Source organism: Monodelphis domestica, chromosome 2 (genome assembly GCF_027887165.1).
Source record: "Monodelphis domestica isolate mMonDom1 chromosome 2, mMonDom1.pri, whole genome shotgun sequence".
NCBI lineage: Eukaryota > Metazoa > Chordata > Mammalia > Didelphimorphia > Didelphidae > Monodelphis > Monodelphis domestica.
In genome coordinates, this window is record NC_077228.1 from 2,233,277 (window position 1) to 2,245,573 (window position 12,297).

Consider the following 12,297-nt stretch of genomic DNA (forward strand, 5'->3'; position numbering starts at 1 on the left):
TCACAAAACAGCGTAAAGCAGCTTGTAGCTGGAGCGCAACAAGACGGTAGGGATCTTGGCATGGGACATAACTAAGCCATATCATTCTAATAGCATTTTTGGATTAAATTGGACAGAGAACAACAAATAGACGTGAAATAGGACAGATCAACTGACCGTTATTATGGTTTTTTGTTCTCATCAGGGACAATAGTGATATCGCCACAGTTGAATCTTATTATTTCAGTAGGTGATGGTCTGAGGCCTAGCAGGAACCTTTGGGGAGAAGCATGGTGGAGAGTTTTGGGGTGAGGACCAGTGGAGGGAGACATGGAAGTGATGGACTTGGAGGGGTCTGATACAGACTGACTAACCAGGGAGTATTTGGGGATATCACAGTTTTGGTGAGAAGGACGATATAGCAGTGATGGGTGATTTCAGCCATACGGACCCCAGCTGGCACCCTTACTCAAGCCAAACCAGAGTAGTTAGGAACTAAGTAACTCTCCCACTGGCTTCAATGGTCCTCCCAGACTAGAGGAAGCAAAGGAGCAAATGCTCTTCCGAAGCAAATTCTGCGCAACAAGGAGGAATTGGCTGCTGAGGCAGACGTGATGGGAAGGGAAATAACCATCCCATAATAGAGTTTGTGATTGGGGAAAGAAGAAAACAATGATCTGACACAACAGCAGTTTGGAGAAAGCAGGCTTTAAAGGGTTCAGAAAAAGAATGGAATTTTATAGGGAAAATCAAGCCCTGAGGGAACATGGGAGTCTCAAGAATAAAATACTGAAGAGATGAACAGAAAAGATTCTGACGAAGAAAGAAGGGGTGAGTTGCTCATAGAGACCCATGGAGAGACCCACAGGGGTCTCATAGATGAACCCAACGAGACCCTTGTAGATGGAGATGAGGGCAGATAACTGAGGATACCAAAGGAGGACAGATACAAAAGATTAGGGTGGTCCTCTCTGAACTGTGCCAGGAGCTCTGACGCTCAGAATGAGCTCATGTTGATGTAGACACTCATCAACAGAGATGTGCTTTTAGTTGGACTGGGGACAAGAGAAGGATCAGGAGGGATGAGCCAGTGCTCATTGTGGAGGGGAATGGCCATGCTGATGGTGGTGGCAAGGCCCGACTTCTTAACTATTCCTTCCTCTGTTAAGAACAGAACAAAAATGGGAGGAAGCGGAAGGGAGTGGAGACCCAAAGCAATAATACTGATAATGGGACAATGTTGACTAGCTTGATGAGGACCAAAGAAGCCCTTGCAAGGGGCCTGGTTTGGAGCTTCTGTAGAGCACCTGTTTAATAAATATTTGTAAAATGGAAGCGTTTTCCTAAACATTGTAATATGAGGATGCCTGCTCTCTTTCCTTGGCTCCGTTGATGCAGCTCCTTCTGGAGGTGGCCCTTTCTGATTCCCCTAGATGTAAGCCCTTCTCTTACCCTTGGCCCTTACCTTGCAGTGGTTTTAGTTAAGCTTCCCTAGACCTGTATGTGCCTTTCCCACTATCCACAGAATGGAAGCTCCTTGAGGGCAGGCAGGCAACAAGCATTATTAAGCTCCTACCACAATGACAGATGTACAGAGATGTACAGAGATGTACAAATGTACGGAGAGCTCCTTCGGATCTTACAGCAATCCGGGGAGGTGGGCACTGTTGTGGGGGGCTGGAGATGAACCCTTGGCCGGGGGGAGAACGCCCTTTCAAGAGTGACAGACTCCAGTGGAAACTCTTTAAAGATAGATTTATTTAGGTTAAGTAGTTGGGAGGCAACATGTAGGACCTACTGCCTCCCTGAACAGAGAAAAGTTCAGGATTTTTATGTCCTAAAGGGAGGGGGTCTAAGTGACTTGGAAAGGAAGGATGGGGGAGGGGAAGGAACAATGAGCAAACAAGTGGGGGCAATCAGGGGAGAAGTAATAGAACAGGTGCTTTTGGGTCTGGGGGCATAGCACAAGTACACAGCCTTTATGGCATCCTGATCATGTTACCCATCTTGAGAAACCTGGGGAGGTCTGGGATTATAAGTGATGTTTGAGATGTAAACATGAGGTATCCCCTCATGCTCAGACCCCTATCTTAAGGCTAGTGTAAATACATCCAAAGCTTAGGGGTGGAGAATTCTGTGTTTGTTCAACTGTCAGCCCTAAAAGGCAAATTCCTCATGTAATCTTTGACCTGTGGGGTCTCTAGGGATTTGGGGTGTATTGGGGGACCCTGGTGCCCAACACAGGTGCTATTATTATCCTAATTTTCCAGTTCAGGAAACAGAGGTTAAGAGACTTGCCCAGAGTCACCAGCTGGGGAATCTGTGAGGTTAGATTTGAATGCAATTCTTCCTGCCCTCAGGCCTTGGTGCTCTAGGCAATATGGCACCCTCTAGACATTTCGTTTTCTGACTTGGTTATGCCTATTACCTAACAGAGTGTCTGGAAAACAGTAGGGACCTAATGAGTGCTCATTGACCGGTTGATTTTCATTCGTATAGTACCTTAAGATTTGCAAAGCAACAAACACACCATGGTAGGAAGTTGTGATTGTTTTCCTAATTTTTTAGTTGAGGAAATTGAGACAGTCAGAGGTTAAGTGGTTTGCCCATGTATCATAGCTCTTAAGTGAATGGAAGGTTGGATTTGAACTCAGGTCTTCCTGACTTTAGGTCCAGAGATCCATATAATTACTGTGCCATCTTCCTGAATGTTCAGTGTTGGGGGGAATTGGTCAATAGCAATTGGGGGAGTCAAGAAAGTTATCTTAAAGGAGGTGGTGTTTCTCTGACTTGAAAGGAGGTAGGGTTCTTCTAAAGGCAGTTAGTTGCCCCTGAAGCTCTTAGATGAGAGAAGGGATATGGTCAGGCATTTGCTAAATTGAGAAATGTTGATTTGGCATCTATGTGGGTGATAGGATAGAGAAAGAAGAGCTGGTAGATTCTGAGGATGAGTGAACTAGCTGTCTATGGTATGAAGAGAGAGAGAGACGGTGATGTCTGGGAGAGATGGAGGAAGCAGAATAGCAAGACCTGGGAGCTTGGATGTTGGGGAGGGGAGAAAGGGAGGAGATGAAGACCCTTGGAGGTAAATACAAAGCTGAGTGCTGGGAACAACGAAATAGAGAAGTTACGTGTGAGGTGCCAATGGGCTAACAGAGCAGATCTATCCAACGGCCACTGGCGATGCAGGACTAGAGCTCCTGAGAAAGAAGCAAGCTGCATATATAATCTTGGGGTCATCTGAATGGAGGGGAGATCTCGGTGGAGGAGAGCTAAAGAGGGGAGCCAGTATGTAGATGTTGAAAGCCGATGAGGTGATGGATGGAGCAAACCCACGGAGGAGACAGAAGGAGTTGGCCTCAGTGGCTCAAGTAGAGAGGTTGCATTTGCTCCGTCCATCACCTCCTTTAGCTCTTCCCTTTCCCACATCCCATCCCTAATTAGTTGTCATGGTTCATTGATTTTCCTTCCACCATATGGAAGTAGGTGCACCAATGATCCTCCTCCCCCTCTCCTGCCCTGGAGTTGATCCCCCCCCCAACCCGGTACAGTTCTTTGCTTCCTTCGAAGCCCCGTCCACATGCCGACATCTCCATGAGACTTCCTCCAGATGCTGGTTACTCGACCTCTGCTCCTGAAGACACTTTGGAGGTCGTTTGGATTCACTTTTCAGAATCCCCATCCCATCAGCCCCTCTCCTCGCCTCTGCCCAGGAGAACAGAGGCTCTGGGAGGCTTGGGATCGTCTGCCGTGTGCCTTTGAGCTCTCTCCCCTGCCCCAGGAGGCTGCCCCAAGCTCTGGCCCTTGTAGGGTTGCTGAGATTTCCTTTTCAGCCCTAAGTAGCTCTTTGTGAGTCAGAATCAATCAGTCACTGGACTTTCTTTAGTTTGTCTCTCCCTTTTGGAGAATGATGGTCAATGGCCATCAGAAGTGACACCCCCACAAGCAGGATAACAGAATTTACAAGGGGTTGTGGGACCTTTAAACACAAGAGAAATGGGAGCAGGTAGAATAATAATCCTAATGAAAGAAACTAGGAGATCTCTTAAAAGCCTGCCATGGCCGTCCTCTCTGGTAATCGGTGCAGTCGGTTTGGGGCAGGTGTCCCTGTTTACGTGGTGTGCCCCCTCTTCTTCCAGGTTGGACGCTCACGGAGGGCAGTGGATCATTACATGCCTGTGTTATCTCCACGTCCTCCAATTGCCCCTAAAGGGAACCACGGATCCTGTGCGGTGATTGATCAGATGTATCCGAATACTCTGAAACTGGTGAGTCTGAATTCCCAAATGTGACTCGGAAAGCTAATCAGAAGGTTGGGCAAGCCTGGTACCGCGAGGTTTGGGAGTCTGAGGTCTCCGGTATAAAGTCCGCTGAGGCAGTTTCCTTCCTGCGCAGCCCTGGGCAAGGCCCTTAGGCTCTCTTCTGTCTCCCCCACGGCCTCGGGTCTCTGCTTCTGGGTTCCCTACAGTCCCTCCTTAAGCTTCATGACAGGATGGGAGTGATCCTCTGGAGTGCAGCTAGGCAACGTCGAGCTAAAAGCCCACTCGTTTTCCCATGCTAGAAAGGCTTTGAGTAGAGTCCTGGCAACGCTAGATCATGTCTGTCTCCAAGGCTTCCCACAAGAGAGCCCTGGCACAAATCCAGCCTCTGTCTCTTTTTGCTTGTGTGCCCTGGGACCAGTCCCTAAGCCTCCCTGGGCTTCAGGCTCCTCTTCTGTGAGATGAAGGGAGTGCACTAGACAGCCCCAAAGTTTCCTTCCTACCCCAGGCCCTATCCTGTGATCATCAGGAGGCAGACCACTGGCTGATGGTTTCTTTGGCCCTTGAAGCCCCAAAATAAAGGCAGAGGCAAAATATTCCTGTTTGGGGCAGCTTCCTTCTGCCCTGGAAGCAAATGGTGGCACGTACCATACAGAAAAGAGGGCTGACGGGACTAAGAGTCACAGTTTGGGGGCTGTCTGTAAGTTGTACAGTTAATCCAAGATTAAATTCAATGATGAATTAATTACCCTATTAGTAATGATATGATATTTATATTCATTGATATGAAGAGGGGCAGCAGCTGGAGTGGAAAGAGAGCTGGCTTTGAAGGCAGGACGATCCCATGTTGGGAGGAGTGTCTCTGACATACAGGCTTGGGACCTTGGGAAAGCCACTTGAAGTCCCAGGAAGGGTGACGCCATCTATTGGTAGGCGGGATTTCCTCACCTGGAAGTACTTCCTGTTGGTAAAATTATGTTGTCCTTACTATGCAGTCATTTGGCCATGCTGACTCTCGGTGACCCCATGGACCATGGCGGGCCAGGCCCCTGGGTCTCCCACTGTCTCCCAAAGTCTGAACCTCTGCTTCTCCTTTTGCCTTCCTTCTTCCCCATCATCAGGGTCTTTTCCAGCGAGTCCTTTCTTCTCCTTCTGGGCCAGCTTCAGCATTTGGCCTTCCAGTGAATGGTCTGAATGAACTTTCTTAAGTATTGGCCGATTGATCTCCTGGCTGCTCCAGGGGCTCAGAGGTACAGTCTAGTCCCAGGTCCTCTTTGTCTGAACAGCTGGGCCTCCTTTATGGTGGAGAGAGCTCTGGCTTTCCATCCAGCTCTGGCACAACCTGGCTCAGTAGACACTTTGTGCCCTGAGGCAATCCTCTAAGTCTAGCATGACTACTGGGAGTTCGTGATTTGGAGCCTACACCAATGGAAATATGCCTTGGAGGGGTGCCGAGGGGACAATGGAAGGGCCCAGTGGATAGAGAGCCAGACCTGGAGATGGGAGGTCCTGGGTTCAAATCTGGCCTCAGACACTTCCCAGCTCTGTGACCCCTGGGAAGTCACTTAACCCTCCTGGCTCAGTTCTTACTACTCTTCTGCCCTAGAACAATACTTGGTATTGATTGTAAGGTGGAAGGTAAGGATTTCAAAACAAAATATGCCTGGGGTCTAATAAATATTAATTTAGCTCTTGCAATGTGAGATCCTTAACTAGTGACCCACAAGTGGAATGGAGAACAAAATCGTGTCCATCCTAACATTTTGCTACAAATGATGCCTGTAGATGTTGCCAGTGGGGAGAGACTGGTAGGATGCTGAGGGTGAGAGTGATGGGAAATTGGCAAGAACGTGACTCTCGCCTCTGCCCCCTTGCAGCACCCGTGATAGAGGCCAAGAGAGCCAGGTGGGATCTGATGAGCCCCATGGAATTGTGGGGGAGCGGACTCCTAAGGTCCTCCGCAGAGGAGTATTTGGAAATGATACCAAGCTAGGAAGGATAGCTAACATTGTATTAGATGACATTCGGCAGTCCAAAAGGCTTTGCTGACATAGAGCTGGGCTGAATCTGGTAAGATGAAATTCAACATGGCAAATGTTCCCATTCTTTAACCTGGACTCTTGAAATTGAGTCTTCAGTACAAGACTGGGCAAGAGGCATGGCTAGGCATCAGCCTGTTTCAAAAAGGTGCCAACATTTCAGTGAACTTCTGATTTCACAATCAGTTGGCAGCCCCGAAAGGGTTAGCATGATCTTAGCTGCTGACTTTGAGGAAAACCAGTGATGGTCCTCCCATGCTCCATCTTCATCAGGCTGTGTCTTGAGTATTATGTTCCATTTTAAGCACCACATTTTAGGAAAAAATACCAAGAAAGGGGGTGTCCTATGAAGATTGGTTGGCATGAGTCAGAATGGAAACTCCATGGCAAAGATAGTACTGAGCGGGGAATCTGGAGCCCATCTCCAAACAGGAAGGGTTCTAATATCCAAGAGTACTTGGACTTATTCTGCTTGCCCCCAGGAGCCAGAACCAGGGGCCATGGAAGCTGAGAAGAGAGGCAGGTAGAGGTTTGATGGTGGGAAAACTTCCTAACCATCAGTTTCCTGAAGAATGTTCCCCTTCCTGTGCATCAGGCCTGGTGGAGTCCACCTCCCTCAGGGTCTCTTCATGAAGACCAGATCATGAAGTGTTCCATATATACAGTGCAGAGAAGATTTCCTCTTGAATGAGCTGGACTAGAAGGCCTCGAAGATCCCTTCCAATTCTGAAATTCTGTATTTTATGAATTGGTGGAAATGATTTTTTTTCTTGTGCCCAGAGGAAAAAATAACCATTTATTGGGACATCTGCTCATCTCATATTTCTAAAAACAAAACTCCAAACTCCAAACCCCACCAAAATGAAGGCTACCATTGTTTGTGTCCCACTATATGCCACAGATTATGAAGAAGAGAATCTTTATGAAAAACTTGGTAAGACTCACCAAATGAAATAGTTTAAGGATCTTTTAATTAATAAATCCCTTTTGTGCTTTGACATCACAGACCTGTTGGAATCTACACTTCCCCACAGGCTCATTTTCTTCACCCTTGAGGCTTCCCTTATAACAAGGTGAAAAATAGTCAAATAAGCCAAACCAAACAGCATGTCACGGTGTATGGGAGTATTGGACAGGGTATACACCATTCTTCCCTGGTGGTGTCCTACTTACTTCTCCAGGGAAAGGAAGAATGAGTAATTCCTGATCTCTTCTCTAAATGACCTGGCATCTGACTCCATTGTGTGTGTGTGTGTGTGTGTGTGTGTGTGTGTGTGTGTGCGCGCGCGCGCGTGTGCACTTTTATTTACACTTCAGCATCCTTATCCTTGAATCCTTGAATCTGACATAGTTCCTGGCATGGAATAGTCCCTTCACATATGCACATTGAATTCTAATTAGTTGTTATGTTGTGACAAGGATGCAGAGATGAGCTAAGAGGAATAATGTACTTACTTAGGAATGAGAAGTGAGGGGGTTCAAGTCCCCAGAAGTCCTCTCTCTGTCACAAACACTTTCCTCAAGTAGAGAGATGAGAGCTGTTGGACATGGGGACCACCAAGAAGGTTGTGGAAGTGAATTATATCATCAACTAATGTTGGTTACTCATGCCAGTCATTCCTAAAGCAGCCATTTGCAAACGTTTGCAAAAAAAGCCAAATGAGAAGAAATAATATAAATGAGAAAATGAGATTGAACGAATCCAGTTGTGGCTCCTAGATCTTCACCTATTTAAGCACACTGGTGATGCTCAAAATTGGTAAATGCATCACATACACACACATGCACAGAGGAATCGATCAAGATTCCCACCACTTCCTAATTGAATATAATTGTTTTCATATCCAGCAGATCAAAAGAGTTTCAAAATCTTCTTACAGTAAACACTTGATTGCCTTGCCAAAGTGAGAAACAAGGCAGCTACCACCCGTTCATAGTAATATAAGCCTGCTGATAGAGGGAGGAAAATTGTGGAAGATGATGGTCAGTTTTATTTCATCCAATAGCAAGAACTAAGTGGGTGGAAAACAAGTTGATTTGGGAGGAAGAATCAGTTATTTTAGGTCAACCAGAAGTTGTTTAGAAATAAAATCAGTAAGGGGATAGCAAATGCCTAAAAAATGGAAAAGATCTGAGATTTCTTCAAGAGACCTTTTCTTCCATTAGGGACAATAGAACAGTCACATTGAGAAGTTTGGGTAAGAGTGCTACATGAGGGAAAATTAATAGAATGTGCAGTGGCCACACTGATAACACTGTCTCAGTAGATGGACTAAACCAGGTTGAAGGTAACTGATAGATCTGAAACCCATCAGTGAGTTAGGGAGATGTCTACCCCAAGTATGTGAAGACTTTCCCCAGTGCAATGGGTTCCAAAGTCCAAGAAGGTAGCTACCTTGAAGGTAGGTCCCATGGAGCTCTTGGAGCTTGGTTGAACATCATAGATGTCAAGGTCATCCACCGCATACTGGGCCATCCCCAGTGACTCTGGAAGACAGAGTGAGGCTGAAGACTTTGTGCAACTCTGCCTCCTTCGATCCAACTCATATGCAAGTGGAAACACCATTTTGTGATGTCATTGGTCCTCTGAAAATGAGGGATAATCAATAACCTTCTTTGGCCCTCACCACCAAGAAGGGTGTTAGGGAGGAAGAGGAAGGGCACCCCCACCTCATTCTTCTTCTAAATCCCTCAGAGGCCTATCTCCTCACCGCTACAAAGGACAGGGACTGAGATGGGGTGTATGGGTGACCCCTTTTTTATTCCCTCTTAGTTTCAGCTCCTCTGCAACCCTGAGCCATCAGTTTATCCAGCTCCAAAGCCAATTGGAAGCCTTTTTTGCCTGCAAATAGAACTAGTTCCTCAGTCCATAGGGCTTCTGTTTGTCTCCTTGTACTGGCATGTGGGCCCTTCCCATTGGCCAGTCCATCACATCCCATGTGTATATAGCACCCGTATAAATGCAAACCTCAAGCATCTATAGTTACACTGCAAGATAATAGAACACACAGATTTATCTCCGGAGGTCTAGAAGGGCTGTCTGTCTGTTTACACATATCTGAACAGATGCGTATATTGTGCCTTCATATTGATCGCCTAGAACCCTGCCGGTTGTAGTTAAGAGTCTATGGCACAAAAGTAATGCTTGAGGATAATACCAGTTTCAGAGTTTTAATGACAGAATTCCTGCATCATTATCATCTGGCAGATAGAATTTGACCCATAAAAATGAAACTGAAGAATCAGAGATGATTGATTTGCAATTTGAATTGGTTTCTACCATGTTCTGTGTTATTGCTGTAGCCAAGTCGGTTATGAAATGAAATTCCATGTCTAGGCAGCTGTTTTTCATGGTGCTTCTTATTAAAAACAGAAACAAAACAGACAAATCTGAGACTTCATAACTAATAACATCTGCTGTGTTTTCTGCAATCTGCTGCCATCATCTTTTTCTTCTGCTATTGCACTTCTGAGACAGAATAAGTCACATAGAGATAAAATATACGTGCGTTATGTATTTACACACACACACACACACACACACACACACACACGTATATATATTGGGTTTGCTCCTATCTAGTATCCAGCACAGTGTTAGACAAATGTTGGATACTCAGTGGATGCTTGTTGAATGAATTTAAGCCTGAGCCTTGGGTCATTTCTAGACTCCTTTTTGCATTCCTTCCAGGAGGATAGCTGGGGAAGAGCCATGGAGGGTTCTAGATGGTCTGCAGCTAAAGACTTGGATGGTATTGTTGCCTAAAACCTTGGAAGCACCGGCTTTGTTCTATATCCAATATTATCCTCTAGGAATAGTCGCTAAGTATTTATGCGTATGAGGCCCTGCTTCTGGCTGTGTTAACAAGTGCCTGTGTGTGTGCCATAAGGGGACCTGTGCTTCAGGAGAACCCCTGTGAGAGCTCAGGGGAGGACAGATGGGTTGGAGAGCAATCTAAACCCAAGAAGGCTACTGTAAAGGTCCAGAAGGGAGGCCATGGGGGCCTGACTTAGAGGAATAGCTCGGAGTGGAGGGAAGACCAGAGCATATTTTGCGCAAGGAGAAAGGACAAGGATTAGGAGCCAGAGCAGGTGTGTGGGCTGAGGGCGGAGGAGGCATCAGAAACGACTGCTTTGACTGAAGGGGAGGGTTAAGACTCTCAACAGGAAGAGGGCAGTCTGAGAAGGAAGAGGGTTTGAGAATAAGGGGAGGAGTTCTGTTTTGGGGGGTGGGGAGGAAAGGGGAGTTTCAGGTGTCTACAGGAGATTTGGTTCCAGAGGTCTGAAGGGCAGTTGGTGAGGTGAGACTGGAGCTCAGAAGACAGACTAGGGCTGGAGAATAGACCTGGAAGTGGTGAGCATAGAGATACTCATTGTACCCCTGGGGGTTGGTGAGGTCACTGAGGGAAAATACTGTACAAGTAGAACCTTGGGGGGACACTTGGTGTAAGGGAGAGTGGAAAACCAGCCGAGGACATGGGATGGAGTGATCAGACAGGTGGAGAAAGGCAAGTCTCAGCAATCCACTGAGGAGGAGAGGGGCTCTGGGAAGAAACAGTGAGCCACAGCTTCCAAGATTGCTGGGAGGTCCGAGAGAGAAAGAAGCCTGAGCAGGGCCCATCGGTTTTCACTTTCATAGAAGACTGGCAACTTGGAAGAGAGCAGCCTCCCCTGAGGATGAAGTGGGATGTCCTGGTGTGAGGTTCAGAAGGCCCCAGAGCCTTTGTTTTCCCAGGCAGCGAGCCCTGGAAGCCGGGGTCAGCTTAGAACTCGGTGAGCGTGGGCCCCATCGTACAGACAAAACACTGAGCCAGCCTCGTGAGAATGAGGTTGGCTCAAGGTCGGCTTCAGAGCCTGCACCCCGTCTCCTTTTTTTCTCTCCTCCTCCCTGGGAAGGCAGGTAACGTGGCAGAGGCTGTGCATTTATTGTCGTCTAAAACATGCTTATTTCCCTGTCCTTCGTGTTGTGAAATGACACAAATATTGCTCATGCTAGAGAATTCGGGGAGCAAATAGAGGGAAGGACGTGTATTGGGACATGCTGTCATGGCTGCTTGTCGCCATTTTTCACTGATGGTCCATCTGGCAGTTGTTAATGGAGAGCTCAGCGTGCAGAAAGTTTGCCAGGCTTCTTGACCAGCTCAGATGCTTAGGCCCGCGTCTGTGCGGCTGTGGGTGCCTTTGAAGAGGGAGCGAGGCCTGTGCTCCCCAGGCCAGGACTCTCGAGGGGATCTCCTAAAAAATCCCAAAGCCCGACCATGGGAAACTAGACCAGTGGATGAGGATACAGTTGGAGCTGGCTGGGTGTGTTGAGAGCCTCGCCATGGTCTGGCCCAACAGCTCTGTTGGAGTTGGCCGTCATGGGGATAGCAGGGACGCAGATCCAATGGAGAGGAATGCAGCCGTGTCCTAGTGCTTTGTCTCTTTCCTTAGCAAAGCTCTCAGTTGCTTAGAGGCAGCCAAGGCCACCTTCGCCCAAGCAATGTGTGCCTAGAATGGCGACATCTTGGCCCACATTGATGTGCCGATGCCATGACTCTTGTATTATGCTGGGAAATCTGAGAGTCTGTTTCCTCATTGCAGTGACTTTTGGGTTTAAGCAGCGTTTATAGAGGAGGGGAACATTCTGGCCCATGGTGCCCAGGGATCATTTAGTGGTACCGTGGATAGAGCACCAGGCCTGCAATCAGGAAGACCTGAGTTCAAATCTGGCCTCAGACGCTTCCTACCTGTTGGAACCCCCCGGAGAGTCACTTAACCCTGTGTTTGCCTCCATTCCCTCATCTGTCAAATGAGCTGGAGGAGGGAAATGGCCAAGAGAACCCCTAACGGGGTCATGAAGAGTTGGACACGACTGTGACAACTGAGCAGTGGCTCTTGGGGAAGAGTCAGGGACATCATAAAACCCAAGGTCTCTCCTCCTTAGCTTCCTTTCTTGGTTAGCCAGGTCTGGGTGTGTTTGTTGAGCCTGTACACATCCTCTAGAGCAGCAAAGATGGCCCATTCTCAGCCTGCTAAGC

General features: G+C 47.4%; 1 protein-coding gene across 9 annotated transcripts in view; it reads left to right on the plus strand.

The window, feature by feature from the left end:
- The window catches only part of ERICH3 (glutamate rich 3), a 118,451-nt gene that overhangs the window by 38,597 nt on the left and 67,557 nt on the right, over positions 1–12,297 (plus strand). For 8 of the 9 annotated variants that reach the window (XM_056814919.1, XM_056814913.1, XM_056814917.1 and 5 more), the window contains exon 5: positions 4,119–4,247. In XM_056814919.1, the coding sequence (XP_056670897.1) occupies positions 4,119–4,247 (129 nt within the window). Of the gene's footprint in view, positions 1–25; positions 811–4,118; positions 4,248–12,297 lie in introns of those variants that run through there. The other variant, XM_056814920.1, reaches the window with a different exon arrangement.